At 46.4% G+C, this 17,138-nt stretch overlaps 1 protein-coding gene across 1 annotated transcript; it reads right to left on the minus strand.

Annotated features, from left to right (window-relative positions):
* Positions 1–1,347: 1,347 nt before the first annotated feature.
* Positions 1,348–15,624, minus strand: LOC147166568 (PH domain leucine-rich repeat-containing protein phosphatase 1-like). The gene is made up of 17 exons (XM_086088693.1): positions 13,766–15,624; positions 12,493–12,689; positions 11,147–11,272; positions 10,625–10,770; positions 10,231–10,377; positions 9,466–9,693; positions 8,665–8,867; positions 7,265–7,325; positions 7,089–7,184; positions 6,381–6,536; positions 6,102–6,302; positions 5,387–5,549; positions 5,122–5,252; positions 4,916–5,038; positions 4,040–4,234; positions 3,707–3,944; positions 1,348–3,345 (listed from the first exon to the last, which is right to left on the minus strand). Exons 1-17 carry the CDS (start codon positions 15,288–15,290, stop codon positions 2,296–2,298), a joined length of 4,986 nt encoding a protein of 1,661 aa, XP_085944819.1. The 5' UTR covers positions 15,291–15,624; the 3' UTR covers positions 1,348–2,295.
* Positions 15,625–17,138: the final 1,514 nt, after the last annotated feature.

A 17,138-nucleotide genomic window follows, 5' to 3' on the forward strand; every position in this document is an offset into this window, starting at 1 on the left:
TTTAATTGTTGTGCTTGACACTATATATCAATTAAATAATTTCTGGTTGCTAAAGCATGATTTATTTATTTATTTATTTTGAGCAAAAAGTGACTGTTTTGAAGCCGGTACGATCTCTCCGACGAGTTCTTGGCAGCACTTGAGCATCGGAGGTTTCAATTTTGTCTTGAAACCTTCATTTGAAGCCCCGATCCAGCAAAGCAGAGGCTCAAACCCGTACCTATGGCTGAATAAGCGTATTTGAAAGCCCTACTTTTGATTTGACATTTACATGCAATGGCACAAATACGTTTTTTACAACATTTTTTCCTCTTCTATTCTTCCTAAAGTTAGTTTTAGATAAGTGTTCTTAAAAAGCAGTAGATCAGTCACCCCTCCCCTCTCTGCTCACCGAGGAGAAAAAAGAAGTGCATTAAGCGGCTCGTTTACTCTGCAAGCAGCCTGCAACCTTTGCACAAAACAAACCTCATTGTTTTTGCGGAACAATGCAACAAGACAGAAGTTGCGCAACTTTTGTGTTTCGTGTTTTGCTGTATTTTGTTGCAGTGCAGTTTCCGAGATGACAGTTTAAAACTCCTGCAGCTTCTGTTTGTGTCAACTGCAGGCTACATTTATTGTACGGTACTTAATTGTACCGTAGGTTCCATTTTATTACCGGAGCGCGCAACTGAACAATATGTAGTAAACATTTTGGACCGGCGCGTACGTACATGTAGGCTAAATGCTACAAACGTAGCATAGTCCGTGGGAAAAAAGAAGCTATTTGCTTTTCGCTAGCAGCTAATGTACTCTTCTCGTAAAACTGAACAATTACGGTAAATAACTGTAAAGGACAGAACATTGAATTGTGTCGATAATCGAAAACAACCTGCTCGCAGACGTTAACGCCTTCGTAAGCGTTAATATTTCTTGCCCTTCACAAATCCTTCGGCGCTCTCCGCCATGTTGAAAACTGACAAGTTCTCTCAGCTCGGAAACTCGGTTATCAAATTAAAATCCCGGTTGTCCGAGTAGAAAATACGACATGAGGGGGCGTTCACGTGCATTTAATATTATCATTTCATTTCGATCCCACATGAAGCCAGCAACCGTGATTTAAAAAAAAAAAAACTAAACAGCTTTCACTTGCGCATGCGCACCCCGTGGCGTTATAGGAAAACATGCTACGTTCGTAGCATTTAGCCTACAAGTACATTCGCCAGTCAAAAATGTTTAGTCCACATTGTCAGTTCTTTTTTTTCTAGTTAAAAAAACTTTGTAAGTTATGTGACATCGTTTTGGGTAATTCCGGGTCAGCGTTGCGTCCTTTTCATGACCATGATTTATGAAAAAACAGTCAACGCGGAGTAATATGAAAACTTAATTTTATTTAACAAAAGTAACTTTCTTGTGCAGTTGAAATATGTAACAGTTCTGAAAACATTCAATGTGCTGGTTCGAAGAGTTTTCTTCAACATTCATTCACCACTGCAGCACAACTCAGAACACAAACATGGAGTAACAGCTTTCGGAAAAACATATTTTTTATATATAATTTGCTTTTCTCTCAGAGAACATTAGCATGCTTTGGTGACTAGGTCACTTGAAAGTATTAAAACTCCTAGGAGTTAGGTAACATTTCACTAACTCGAACAAATGAGAGACCATGCGTGGTCCATTTCTCAATGTTCCACAAAACAAAACGGTCCAAATTTGACATTTACACAGAGGTGGCAAATCCAGGTCCAGAAAGTAAAAACCCTGCCACAGTTTGGCTTTAGCCCTTGACGCTAGCTATCTAGCTAGCAAGTAAACGAGCACCATGGGAGCTAGCTCGCTAGCTAGCTAGCTAGCACCTGGGGCTAAAGCCAAACTGGTGGCAGGGTTCATACTTTCTGGACCTGGGTTTGCCACCTTTGATTGTAGGCATTCCAACTGTTGATCCAAAGTAAGTAATCAATATTTGGCTTTAGCTCCTGGCGCTAGCTAGCTAGCTAGCTAACTCCCATGGTGCTGGTTTACCTGCTAGCACAACGGAAACAATTAGCGATAAGGGCTCAAGCCAAACTGTGGACCTGGATTGGCCACATCTGCATTTCGAATGCTTCTTGAAATGAAAGATGCTGTCAAATCAAAACAAGTATTAGAAAAATTGCATTGCTTTTTGTTGGGCACAGAGTTAACAGTAGAAAACGGTCATAAAAAAAAAAAAGTTCCACATTTTCTTTTAAACAGTTTCTGGTCCATAACAACTTGAACCCTCTGAGGAAGCAACGATTAAGAAAGTGTAAAAAAAAAAAAAATGCTGGCATCGGGTTAGAGCGGCGTGACGAAATAGTCGGCGGCTTTCTGGTAGGCGGCGGCTTGCTGGTTGTGCGTCTCCATCTGCTGCTGCTGTTGGATGATCTGCCGCACTTCGTCCTCCAACTCGGGCGGAATGATCAGCTGGTCGTCGGGATCCGGCTGAGCGGGAGCGTTAAAGTAGCCGCCTTGCTTTTTGACCGGGGCGTCGCCCGCCTCCTCGATGAGATCCTGGTTCTTGCCTCGTTGCGCCACGGAACCGTTGGCTCGAGCCCGGCCGCCCGATCGACAGGGGGAGGACGGCGTGGCGGGCGGAGGCGAAGGGTCATGGGGAAGACTTGGGCTCGGGTCGGAACGCGTCGGGGGCGGGTGGCGGCGCAAGCTGTGGACGTCGGCCTCCACCTCCACGCGGCTGCCGTTGGAGAAGACCCCCGGGATGGGCTCCTCGTCCTCACTGTCCAGCCCGTTATCGGACAGCGCTCCGGAGAACTGCCTTTGGACGCTTGCGCGGGCGGCTCGCCGCGCGCCGCTTCGTCCCGGCGGCTCCGTTTGAAGCGGCGGCTCCTCCGACGACGCGGTGGAGCCCACCTCGCTGCTCATTTCCGACGCGCTCAGCTCGCTGCTCAGCTCGCTGACGGTTCCCGAGGAGGCGGGCGGCAGCGAGATGTCGCCGCTCCCCAAGTAGGGGTGGGCGTGCGTGTGCGCACCCAAACCCGGACTGTGAGGCGGCGCCGGCGCCGGCGGCGACGGCTCGCAGAAGCAGCAGCTGTCTTCGGTGATGCTGAGCTGGACCACGACGGCGCTGAGGCTGTCGGAGCAGCCGTAGCTCTGAGCCAAAGTTACGAGCTTCTTGGCGGCGGCCAGCGCGTCGGGAACATTCCGGACCGCCTCCACCGCCTCGCTGGGAGATAACGTGTCCCACAGGCCTCGGCTGCCCAGGAGGAAGAACTCGTCCTGCGGGGTGAGCGTCACCGTGGAGACGTGCGGCTGCGGCGTAACGGACGGGCACAGGAAGGAATAGCCCATCATTCTGGTGGAGTCCGTTACGCCGCTGACTTTATTGTCCTGCAAAAAGCGGAAGGTCAAAGTTCAAGATCAAAGTCAAGTCAAAAATGAGTGCCGTCAATATCCAGTATTTTTAGAATCGATTCATCAGATTGTTTTCATTTGGCATCAAAGTGGATTACAAAAGCATCAACAGCACTTCAAGTCAAAAAAACGTTGAAAGCAAAACAAGTCATCTGTAATAAGACGGCCATTTTTAAAAGCAGCGTTTATGCGATAATCGTCACGAATGATTCATGTGATACGTTCACAAATCAGACACGGAACGACCTTGATCTTGTTTGTAAAGAGCGTTGCTGCTGGCTTGGAAACAAGGTCAGCTAGGACCAGCAAAAGCACCTCAAACGTGAGCGTGGGTTACCTCTGCGATGATGGCATTGTGCTGTCGAACCCTCTGCCGCTCCATCTCTTCCTCGACGGTGATCACGGCGGACAGTCGCATGGCTTTCCCATCTCGGCACAAGACCGCTTGGCATCGGCCCACGTTGGCGGCCTTCAAGGTCAAGCAGCCGCCGTGTTCACCGGAAGGCACGGGGTCATGTCGGATGTGACACAAAGCGGCCGCCCCGCCCATCCGTTGGCCGGCCGTGCCCAGTTTCCTGCGGCGCCGACGTCGGCACAGCGAACCGGCGCTCAGTACGACCGACCGAGTTGCGGAATTTTGTTTTTGGTTTTTCTGTGGGTACGCGTTTACCTTTGCATGGTGAGGAAGGTGGTGGTCATGTAGTCGCCGCGGCCGCCGACCCTTTGGCGCTCCTCTGCCAACACGTCTCCCATGGTGCATTGCAGCAGGTAAGGCACCTCGACGTTCCTGTCGCCATCGAAAACCCCGTACAGCGCTTCACGGACTCCGCAGAACGTGTCCAGCGCGAGAGCGGCCACACACAGCCTGAGCGGAACCCACCGGACACTTCATACATACACAAATACTGACCTTGGAATATATAAATATTTCCATCTAATCGTGCATTGAATGTTATTACCGGGGTTAGTTTTGGAATTTTCATTTTCGTTTTATCGAACTTGAGTAAAAATAAATAAATAATTAAAATTAAAAAAAAAAAAAAAAAAAAAATGGTGGTTCTGTTAGGTTTTATTAGTTTTAAAAAAATGCTTAGATTTAGTTTCAGTATCAGTTTTGTTTTTTTAAATGTATTTTTTTTTTTACTGTGTATTCCTTGTGCACAATATTGAAACATCACTTCCGTGTGACACTTTCAAAAGTTCTTATTTCAGTTAATATTGAAATAAATGTATTTAAAATCACATTATGTATGAAATTAATTACCAAAGACTAAAACAAAGGAAATGTTTTCTATAATTTAAGTTAGATTTGTAAACAAAAAATGTCGTTTGAGTTAGCACTTTTTTGTTAGTTTCCATGATCTCAATAAATAACCTTGCGGTGATGTCATTTTCAGTTGACAGCAAGTGACAAAATGGCCGCCGCCCCCCCCGAGATGGAATTTGCTGCCCAATTTGCGACATGAATGAGAATGCCGTGTTTGCACTCGTATTTTGGACTTGACTTGCCCTTCGACATGAAAGGAGAAAATGGGAAATGGCTGACTTGTTCTTGACTCCGGACGCTTCCGTGTATCCGTGACTCCAGACGGCAGGGGCCCCCCCCCCGTGACACTCGCTGGCGCCGGGGGCCGAACGGGACGGATCCACCCGTAAGCATCGGATGTTACTGCAAAGACGCAACACAAAAAGTCATTTTGATGACTTTGGAGCTGGATATTGCGTAACGTCATGGTTTGCGAAGGTTCCCACTTGAGAAGCTCCAAGCTCTTGTGGTCCAGGTTGAGGCGGGGATTTCCTTTGAGGTCCAGTTCCTGCAGTTTTGGGGGGAGGGACGGCGGCAGCGTCATCTCAGTCAGCTCGTTGCAGCTCAGGTCGACGCACTGACGAGCGAAGCCAAAGACGACGTTAGCCGCAATTTTGCTCCTCCTCGCGGCAACGCGACTTTTTTTTTTTACGTTTTGATTCTCGGCCCAACGGAATCCCGACGACGACGACGACGACGACGACGTCGTACCTTGATCTCGGGCAGCTGCAGGACCTCCGGAAAGGCGTTGATGCGGTTGGAATGCGCCGACAGCGTTTGCAGGCGCTGACAGTTCGAGATGGTCGTGGGCACGGTCTTCAGTCTGTTGCCGCTCAGGTCCAGCTCCTCCAGACGCTCCAGTTGGGCCAGTTTACTAAAAAGGGGGGGACAGAAACCACTTAACATCCTCCACGTCGAACCCTGAGCGGCTTCATTTCGACAATCAACAAGTTAACGATATTTTGCCAACGCATGTCATCAAAAATGAAAACGATGTGGTCTCTTGAGGCCTCCCTGATTTTATGTTTTTTTGGATTTGTTGGAGTCTGGATGTTTCTTGGGCTGGGGAGGAGTTCTGGTGGGGGGTGTCGGGTCGGTGCTGGATTTCACCTTCCTTGGTTTTCTTTGGTCCTTCCTCGGGTCTCCTGGTGTTCGGTTTAGGTGAACGGTATGAGATTTTTTCTAATAGGTTTTCTGGTGAGCTAACAAATACACGCACGCACGCACGCACGCACGCACGCACATACACATACTCACCCACACACACAAAAAAAAAAAAAAAATAAAAAAATAATAATAATAAAAGAGCAATGATGATGACATTTCCGAATGAACAATACTGAGCTCTTAAAAAAAAAAAAAAAAAAAATGAAAACGATGTCTTGACGGAGTTGACGTAGATTTGTATTGATGCGTTTACCGTCACCTGGCAGTGAAGTTCTGCAGCTGGTTGTAAGCGATGTGAAGAACTCGGAGGCGGCCGTGTCCAGTCAGGAGGGGGACGCAATCGTCCGTCAAGCTGTTGTTGGTCACATAAAGCTCCTCCAGGCTGCTCGAAGCGTCCTCCGATAGGCTGGCGGCCGGGAGGCTCGCCAGCTTATTGGCCGACGCGTTAAGATGCCGCAAGCTGTAACAAAAAAGCCATAAAACAAAACAGTGTCGGAGGGGGGGGGGACAAATCAACAAAACAAAAAGTTGTACTCACTTGTGGGCTTTGATGAACAGGTTGTTTGGGAGCTCCGTTAGATGATTGTGCTGCAGGTCCAAGATTTCCAGCTGTGGTAGCTCCAGGCTCTCACCCAGCTGGCTTAGTGCGTTCCAACCCGCTAGCAGCTTTCTGAGGTTCCCATTGGACAGCAAGCTAGGACACACATATACATCCAAGTTCAGCAGAGATGGCAAATCCAGGTCCAGAGAGTAAAAACCCTGCCACAGTTTGGCTTTAGCCCAGGGTGCAAGCTAGCTAGCTAGCTCTCTGGCTAGCTCTCCGGGTGCTTGTTTACCTGCTCGGGAGCTAGCTAGCTAGCTCTCTGGCTAGCTCTCCGGGTGCTTGTTTACCTGCTCGGGAGCTAGCTAGCTAGCTAGCTCACTGGCTACCTCTCCGGGTGCTTGTTTACCTGCTCGGGAGTTAGCTAGCTAGCTAGCTCACTGGCTAGCTCTCCGGGTGCTTGTTTACCTGCTCGGGAGCTAGCTAGCTAGCTAGCTCTCTGGCTAGCTCTCCGGGTGCTTGTTTACCTGCTCGGGAGCTAGCTAGCTAGCACCTGGGGCTAAAGCCAAACTGTGGCAGGGTTTTTAACTTTCTGGACCTGGATTTGCCACCTCTGAAGCTCAGTCTCTTTGTGTGCTGTCAACAAATGAGCTACATTTAACTTTGATTCAACAACAGGCAGACAATTATTGGATGTGTACTCACCGTTCAGGCAGTTCAGTAACGGAATTGTGGTAGATGTCCAAAAGTTCCAGTCGACGGCTTTCACACACCCAATCAGGGACAACAGCTAGCTTGTTCCTTTTTTTTAGAAAACACAAACAGTCAACATTCAGATAAAAAACAAGCACATATTCGATGTTTGAAGTGAGCCGCAGTACCAGGACAAATCCAGAACAGCCAGATTCTCTGGGACAGGCTCCACTTCCACTTCTTTCAGCTCTGTAATTATAAACATAATATTGATTACTTACTTTGGATCAATAGTTAGAACGCCGACAATCAAAGGTGGCAAATCCAGGTCCAGAAAGTAAGAACCATGCCACCAGTTTGGCTTTAGCCCCAGGTGCTAGCCAGCTAGCTAGCTCCCATGGTGCTCATTTACTTGCTAGCTAGATAGCTAGCGTCAAGGGCTAAAAACAAACGGTGGCGGGGTTTTTACTTTCTGGACCTGGATTTGCCACCTCTGCTATTTGAAACAGTGCATTAAAGTAATATGAATATATTTTACAGGGATGTGATTTGACCAAAGTGAAATTATCTGAAAATTTAGCCGGATTTATGCGTGATTGACTAAGATCATCTCTGTAACTGCATACATCAAGACAGTCAACATATTGAAAGCTGAAAAGTGCAAACATGCAGCATTCATTTGAGTTTGTGTCAATGATTAACCATGTTAAATATTTATGGCCATTTTTATTACGTTATAATATTTTTGAAAATTTGATTTCGATTAATTTGAAACGTTTACCACCGACCTCAAAATTCACGACTCTGTCAGCAACTGGCGCAGGTTCACGTCTCTCGATTACCGCTTCCGATTGTGATGTCAATAAGGGATGGAGGCCGTAAAGTTTTGGAGTTTTCGCTTGGGCACCGAAACTTCCAGCGATGGAATAATTTGTTGTTGTTGACTGGAGTTCTTTCACGTGTTTTTTGCTCTTTGCGTGACTTTCGAGAGCTTTGAAACCTCTCGCACCATCGTCAACGGTATCACGGCACCAAATGCAAAGCGCTTTCCCGGCACGATCGATCTTCCGAATAAAGTCACCGAACAAATTCGTCACAGTCTTCTTTCCGACATTTGCAGATATATCCTTCTCTAACCGGTCCCATCGAAACTTGTTTTTTTTTTACGATCTTGTCAATTTCCTTAACTCGCGGAGCATCTTTGCGTTCGATCGCGGACATCTTTCTTTAAACACCCGGCAAAAACGTCTGAGAAATGAACAACGGCATACGCCGATGCCTTTATAACAAGCGCGTTTATTGGTCAACGCGGAGACTTCGGCCAATCGCAAGATCCGTTTCATTTCAGTTACGGAAACACTAAAATGGAATGCAGGTCGAGAGACGGAATCGGATTTTTTACCACTTAAAAAATTGTAACATTTTATTTTTGGAGATAAAAAAAAGGCGGAATTCCGCGAATTAGCGGAAAAATCACATCCCTGATTTTATAGAGTGCTGAGCATAAATTTCTTCAAGAAAAAAAAAAAGAACTGATTCCATTTAGGCGTTAACGAAAAGCGAAGTGCCGTGCGCGGATGCACCGCACCATTGTGTGCGGCATGCAGGCTCTCGAGGGCACGTCCGCCGACTCTGACGAGGGAGAGTCGGTTGCGGTCACAGTGGAGAACCTCCAGTTTGCAGAGCGGTCGGACATCCAGCTCCCGTAGACCAGCGTCCCTGAGGTCCAGCTGCACAATGTGGACGAGCTGCTGCATGTCCCCCATGGTCACACTTTGGAGCCGGTTCAGCCTGCACCGCGATCGACATAATAAAAAAAGGGAATAGATCCGCTTGGTTGTTGATTATCGGTACATACAATGAACACCACGAGTTACGCCAATTAGTTAATTTTAAAAATCTTCTCGTAGAAGTAGTAGCATGCAAATGGACTCTGTATAGCAATCGGGCAAACGTGATCTTATTTTGATTCTGATTCTACCATTGAAAACAAAAAACAAACAAATTGTCAACAAATGATGCTAAGCTAGTTCTAGCAATGCTAGCACACCTCTTAAAACTAAAATCGATAACCAATCCCCCATTTTACCTGAGATCTACGTGGCGAGTGGGCAACCAAAAAAAGAGGGAATAAATCCGCTTGGTTGTTGATTATCGGTACATACAATGAACACCACGAGTTACTTCATTTAAAAAAATCTTCTCGTAGAAGTAGTAGCATGCAAATGGAACTCAGTATAGCAATCAGGCAAACGTGATCTTATTTTGATTCTGATTCTACCATTTAAAACAAAAAACAAACAAATTGTCAACAAATGATGCTAAGCTAGTTCTAGCAATGCTAGCACACCTGTTAAAACTAAATCGATAACCAATCCCCCCATTTTACCTGAGATCTACGTGGCGAGTGGGCCACCCCTGCAGCCCGGCCACGTCCAAGTCCGAGATTTGGTTTCCGGCCAGGCACAGTCTCTCCATGTCTTTGATCTTCTCCAGGACAGGAGGGATGCACGTGAAACGGTTGAAAGACAAGCCGAGGTAGGTCAACGCCTCCAAGCAGCCCAGCTCAGCGGGCAGCGAATGGAGCCCGTTTGCGTCGAGAAAAAGCGTCTGCAGGCTGCAAACATTGTTGTTGTTTTTTAGTTGGTTGACAACAAGAAAATAATGGGAGTCACTTTCCCCCAGCAGATTATTTTTTTTTTGAAACTTCTTATGGCAAAGCTCGACATTGTGTTAATGGGAGTTTTTAGATGTACCGATGAAGAGAAGTAATAACTGAAAAAGCATCTATTGATGATAGCCATAATCAAAACTCAGAATTTGGTAGGCAAACAAATATGTCACAGCGTCATTAAAATAGCTCATCTGGATTCCCGATTGCTTATCGAGCAGCATTCCGCAAAGGCTGCCACACACGATTTTGTACTCATGTTGGGCTGCAAAACGCAAGCACAATCAACAGTGAGCTGCGAAACAAATCGGATCCTTTTCGATCGTAATCGGGTCCAAAACTACCCAAGACTTGAAAAAATAAGATCAAAGCACGCTATAGAAATGTGTCGGCAAATAAATCAACTCATAAATCGAAACATCAAGGAGAGTAACGTGTAGAAAGTGTGTGCGTGAAAAGTCACAGCGTGTTTGGTCAACATACTTGTGCAGAAGTCCAACTTCCACCGGAAGGGATGAAAGGTTATTTCCTGACAAGTTGAGCTCAGTCAGCGAGGGGAGGTCACATAAGGTCACCGGGAACTCCGACAGCGCATTGTTGGACAAGTTGAGAGTTCTCAGTTTACAAAACCTGCAATGAGGACGACAAAATGCCGCTAGCGCTATCATCAATCGTCTCTGGTGAAGCGCCGCATGTTCAACCGTTACTTTTTGGACAAGGAAACTGAATGCTCGGCATGACGGAATGCAGAAAAATTCGCCGATAGATACAGACTATAAAATTCAGACAGGACATTCTACATCCAAGAGAAAGGGACAAAGAAGAAGGGGGGGGGGGGGGACATACTAGCAGTTTGTCAGCTGTTTTGGAAAGTCACCTGGTAAGTGCTGGAAGCCCTTTGAAGGACATGAAATTGTTTTGGAGATACAGATGTGTGAGGTCCTGGCTGTGAAACAGCTGAGCGGGCAATTCCTCCAGGCTGCAGCGTGACAGGTCGACGGAGTTCACCCTCTGGGACGCAATCTGATTTAGCCGAGGGCGCACACGCGCAGACACGAGTCGGTTTAGTCAGAAGTGACCCGATACGTCCAAAAGATCATTTTAAAAACAAGGTTTTTTTTGGGTGAGCTAACAAATACACGCACGCACGCACATACACACGCACGCACATACACACGCACGCACGCACATACACATACTCACCCACACAAAAAAAAAATAATAATAATAATAAAAAAAAAATAAATAAAAAAAATAAAAAATAAAAATAAAATAAAAAATAAAAAATAAAAAAAGCAATGATGATGACATTTCCGAATGAACAATACTGAGCTCTTTAAAAAAAAAAAACAACAACAGCGTTGAGGAAACTTATTTGAGAAGGTCAAACCTCTCACACCTTTGAGGCCGTTCTGTGCCAGCAAAGATGCTCCGTGTAGGAGTCGTAGCTGATGTAGTAGGTTTGACTCTGGGGGCCGGCCGAGCTCAGCGCCAGGCAGTGGCTGTGTCGCTTCACCTCCTCCACCTGCGATCAGGGAACACGGTGTCGGGTTTCTTTTTGCATCGCAGCAACGTTACGTCCGACTGCGCTCGACGCGGTTTCAAAAGCAAGTTAAAGCCGCGCGTTAAGATTCCTGCGAAATCGAGACATGCACTTTTTGAACTATTTATTGTCATCGTAAATTGTCCCGCAGATGACATCGCCGACTAAACCCGTACAATGCGACTCTCTGCTTTCTCAGCCTAATTGGCGAAAGCAGACCGCCGGTCCAAACGACGCTGCTGCTCACTGTTTCTTTGTGACATTTGTACTCGCCTCGTAGCACCGAAGCGCTTATTCATGTGGAAGAGGGACGGGCGAGTGTTTGCATCGACAGTCGGCGTGTTGTTCCATAAAAAAAAAAAAAAAAAAAAAGTGTCTTGAGAATAGTTTGGATGCAGTTTTGTTTTAGAAATATAACAGAATTGAGAGCATCACAGAAGGGAAATTAATTGTTTAGGTTACCGAACATCAGCCGTGTCCAAACTCAAAATTGGGAGGTCTAAGTAAGAAGGGAGGGTGTTGAAAAGATTACAAATAACTTGGTAAACACACATTATTTGTACGATTTAAAAAATTTTTTTTTTTAGGATTAAACAATTTCTCTTCATAACATTCCCTTGCATCCTTCTGATTTGCTTTATGCGGCAATCAAACGAAACAGTTTGGACACTCCTGGCGTAGATGAATGTGAAGATATGATAGTGTCAGAGATGAAATGACAAATATCAGTGCTCTACAACGCCCCCCCCCCCAAAGGTGGCATTTTGCCCCTAAAATTTGAGATCATGCAAGTACATTTTTCATCTACTTTGCGTATGCGCGACCAGGAGATTTGATGACTTTAAAAAAAAAAAAAAAAAAAAAAAAAAAGACTACCGGTACCTGACCTCCTGACCTCCTGACCTCAGTCCATTTATCAGAATGAAAATGAAAATCCTCAATGTGCTCCCTAAGCCTGTCCCAGCTGACTTTGGGCGAGAGGCACGCACGCCCCTGGATTGGTCACCAGCCAATCACAAGCATGCAGACCTACGAACAATTTCCGTTTTTTTACGACATCAACAAGAATGTTGCGGGAATGTGGGAAGAACATACAAACGCCACACAGGAATGACAAGAGTCAGGATTCGAACCCCCGGCCTCAGACCTGCGATGCAGACGATTTTTGATTCATGGGTTCGAGTACGCCTGGAATTGCATACCTTGCCTCCAATAAGCGGGAGTATGTGGATCTTGCCCGTGTGTGCGTGTTTGACGGAGGACACGATGAGGCAGGTTCCACTCAGAGTGACCTGGCGTTTGGACCAGCGGTTCACGGGCAGCACCAGCTTCCCTTTCCGAACGTTGAACACCCCGGAAAGCTGCACGCGCTCCGTGCCTCCCACACTGCGAGGCTTTCCTGCAAAGAGAACAACTTTTATTACTACTGATAACACTTTTTTTTTCAGACCAGGTACGAGTCCAAAAATGTACATTTGAGTACTTGTCGATACGACTACGAATATTTTAGAATGCCATGACGTGGTGCAAATTATAGCACTGAATAAAATGTTTCAGGATTGTATTGAAATATGCCTCATTTTTCAGTGGCAGGTTTTCACACCCTGAAGTCAGTCACATGATCAAGATCCGATAATGGCGCTGCCGGTGATTGGCTGTAAGGTTCCACAGATATTTTGAAATTTTGGAAAACTTTATTTACTGTCAAACAATAGGGAGCAATTTACATGTTTAAGATTTGATTTGACTTTTGAACTCCAATAATTGACGAATCCTAAAAGGTGCTTAATAAACATATGCTTGAAAATTCAACAAATTTAAGAGCTGGGGTTTGTAATTTTTTTTGTGTCAATTTTGATGCCAATATTTTCATTTTTAGTGAAAATAAGTATCGGCTCCAAATATCGGTTATTAGTGGCCTTGACTACTAATAATCGGTATCAGCCCTGAAATAAGCATATCGGACTATCTCTAATGAATAATGTTTTGCTTTGTTTTGGTTAACACACAAAAAAAAAGTATATTCTTTGAGTTGTATAGAATATAGGTCACGTAAATAATTCATCTTGGTCTCATTTTTTTTATACCACAAAAACCTGGAAAAGGGATGTGTGTACTTTCGAGAGCCGCAGCTTTATGCCTACTACAAAAATACCGTTATTGCGCCGTGAAGTATTTTCCATCTTTGTTGAGGGTGCAAAAAATGAGGTCAAAAACAATATTCAAATGTGCTAATCCCACAAGAGATCATGACTGTTTGCCATCCTCTTATCTTTTGCTCGGCAGCAAAACAGGGTCATTATCAGACGAGACGACAACAACAACGACGATGACTGAAACCAAAACATCCTAAAATTGTCATTTCGAGGCCAAAGCACACCTGGCGTCTCCGAGACAGTTGGACTCCACTCAACTGACGGAACAGACAATAACACAAGTCAAATAATAAACTTAAATCACTGTTGGTATACTGACCAAAGTAGAAGCGAATGAGGCTGCCAATGCCCGGGTTCATTCCCTCCTCCTGAACCCTCCCCGGGTCTTCAAAGCCCAGGTTGGCGAGGTACTCGTTTAATATCCTTAGCGGCTTCTCGTCATCTCGCAGACGGCGCACGCCGCCGCCGTGCAGCTGCACAAAGAGAGCCCGAGTGGGGCTGGTATTGATCTGCTGTGCGCTCCCCGCATCGATCTCCGGGTCGGGCTGCACCCACGCTTGCTCGCTCAGAGGTCGAGTCTGAGAGCTGCTGCAGCATTGGTGGCGATGCTTCGCCGGCGGCGGCGGCGAATCTTTGCAATCGCCGGCCGCAGCCCCGCTGGCATCTTCCGCCGGCTTTGGGGCATGCGCGAGGTACGCCGGGTCCGCGGGGGAACGTGTCGGAGACGAGGTGAGCTCAAACTCGTCGGACGAGCTCTCAAATGGGTCAGGACCCTCTGCGGCGCTGTCACAGTTTGGGCTCAGCGCCGACGAGTCTGTCCCCAAACCTGCGCCTTCGCTGAGCGAGTCCTGCTGCAGGCTGCTTTTGGGTCCTCCCAGGCTGAAGTCCTCACAAGTACTACTCTCCAAATCCGATCCGGAGTACACGCCGTTAGAGTCGGCCGCACTCGAGTTCACGTCGATGTCATTCAGGCAAACCTCTGACGAAGAGCTACTTGCCATGTTGTCATCCAACAAGACGTTGGAATCAAAACACGGTTTTGACTGGCTGTTAAACAGCACAGCCTCGTTTGCTTTGAGGTCTTTGGGATCGGATCCGCCATTGGAAAAATGAATAGCAGCACTCGTATCGCAAGTGACTCTCAAGACACCCTCAGCTTTACTTGCTTGCAGCTTACTGATCACCTCTGCGGCCAAAGTATCCACAGTGCACAGCACCGGGCGTGGGTACGAGGGCGTGAGCCAGTCGTGGACGTGAATGCAGCCCCGCTTCAGGTCCGAAGTCACCCATCCCTTATCGGAGGCCAGCAGCTGCTTGGACTGCTTCTGCCTGAGGAAGGTTTTCCGATCCAGACTCAGGGTGCTGAGCGGAGAAGCCGAAGGGGCGACGCCGGCCGCCTCCAAGGAAGGCACGCCGGGAGAGCAGCTGCTCGGCGGGCAGCCCAGCGACAGATTCCGCCTGTGCCGCTGGCGTCGCTTGCTCAGCAAGGAGTTGCTCGAAGCGCCGCTGCCGACGGATGAAATGCTGTAAATGCTGTTGCCCGTCTTCGCCGAGGGCATGTTGATATTCTTGGCCGCGCCGCCGATTGCGTTAGCAACTTGGTTTTGGTAGATCCCATTCCTGATGGCGATCTGGAGAAGGGAGGTGGCCGCGATTCCCTTCCCTAAGAGTTTCGCCTCGGCGCCTCCGCCCTCGTCCTCCCCGATGGATGGTCGTTTGGCGGCGGAGAATGCTGCCAATCCGACAGGTTTCGCATGGACGCCGTCATGGTTCGACTCTGGCGTCCACTGTGGTGTTTGCGAAGTTGAAAGAGCGCCGCACTCGTGTTCCTTCACGCGTTCCATCCCCGTCGCCGCGCAGTTAGCAACAACAGCCCGCAGGTGGAGGCTAGCCACGGCTAGCGGCTAGCCTTTAGCTCGGGCTAGCAGCCTTCCCGCTAAAATGAACGGGACTCGCCGTTAGCCTAGCATGCTAAGGTGCTGCGTAGTTCTTCCAAAGACTTATTTGGCCACATCATCCCATTGTTGTGTGCGACGAGAGCTAACCGGCTTGCTGAGAGGTCCGAAAGCGGCTCTACTTTGTCGCCATGGAAGCCAGCGCCGGTAGTCGGGAGTCGGGAGAAGGCGAGTCCCGCCTGCCTGTCGAGTCCAGACGGATCACTGACGTCACGGTCGACCGAGCAGGGCGGGTCTCATTGAGTATGAATTATGGTGAGTTCAGGGTCACACAAACGCTCGAAATTTACGCTTGTAGTCCAAACAAGGTAGGACATGGAGCGATTTAATGGACTTGGGAGTTTTCAGAATTTAATCATATCCAAAGGGCGGAATTAGCACTGGGTTAAACAATCGATCAATCGATCGATCAATTGATCAATAGTAATAATACATAATAATAATAATAATAATAATAATAATAACATACATTTATTATTATCATTATCATTATATACTTGATTGTTATTTTGTCAAAACAAAGATGAAAAAAGATGCTCACATGCCAGCCAATTTAAACCAAGAATGCAGAGCCACTAAAATGTGCCTTAAGCTGACAACTAAACCTCGAGAATGCTTATAACAAATAAACTTGTTGTGGCTTCAACCAGTCGAGTCAACACGTCCCAGTTTCCTCATTTAACTTTAGCTGGTGCTTAAAATCCTAATAAACGTTCATCTGTTTCAAAGCCGCTGGCTGCGAGGAAAAGTGATTTAAAAAAAAAAAAAAAATACTTGCAGCAAAGTGAGGTGAAATCTCCTCGAAGAGTGGTCGAGTACAGTAAGTTCGATGAATCCTTTGTGAGGTCAGGTATTGTTCTGGGAACCTACCTCTAACCTCTAAAACAACAGAACCCACACAAGAATTTGCTTTCCTCGCCCTCCAGCCAAGTGTTTTGTGTTAATGAGTAATGCAGGATTGTTATTTGTTATTTATTCTTTCTACTAATAATTAAAGTTACATTGTTCATTTGTTCATTTGTTGTTATTGAATATATGCTGAGCCAAATGCAAATGATCATTTCTCTGAAATGTAATTGACGTTTGCTTACCCTGCATTTTTTTTTACTGTCCTGTTTCAACTCATGAAGGAATAACATTGATGTTCTCGTTACGTGAATCCCTTCCCATGTTTCCCAGATCTGTCTACTGGCATACGACAGATGTTAAATGATAGGAACTAACTCATTGTCAAAAGTCACATTCTCAAAGACATAATGTGACTTTCCCCGTGGAGGCATTCATAACCTGCAGGTCGCAGCCATAGTCCACATTCCACCGCGCTTGTCTCAACTACTGTACTAATGCCGTGTGCGTTTCAATCTTAATCTGTTATTGATTAACCAAATGTGTCTCCACTCTGCTTGATGCCAATACAGCTGCAGAAAAAACTACAATCGACTTTAGGCTAAAGGTGCGATACATTTACTGTTAGACTATAGTAGAATTGTGTTACTTTTATTTTATTTTAGCACATATCTATTTAAAAAAAAAAAGATCCTCAATTAAATATATTGGAACTTGTTCAAAATAAGCAAACATGTTGAAAGAAAGCAAGCAAGCTATAGTAAACCAATCATTCATGAAGTTCAACAAACGCCCAGGTGGGGGCACTGCTGCGCTACAATATTGTAGTGTGGCGGTAGTAGGAAGTAGTGAATAAATATATAAATAACACTTATTCACGTTTGACAGGAC

The sequence above is a fragment of the Leptonotus elevatus genome, chromosome 11 (assembly GCF_054856555.1).
Source record: "Leptonotus elevatus isolate MCC_2025b chromosome 11, RoL_Lele_1.0, whole genome shotgun sequence".
NCBI classification, from domain to species: Eukaryota; Metazoa; Chordata; class Actinopteri; order Syngnathiformes; family Syngnathidae; genus Leptonotus; species Leptonotus elevatus.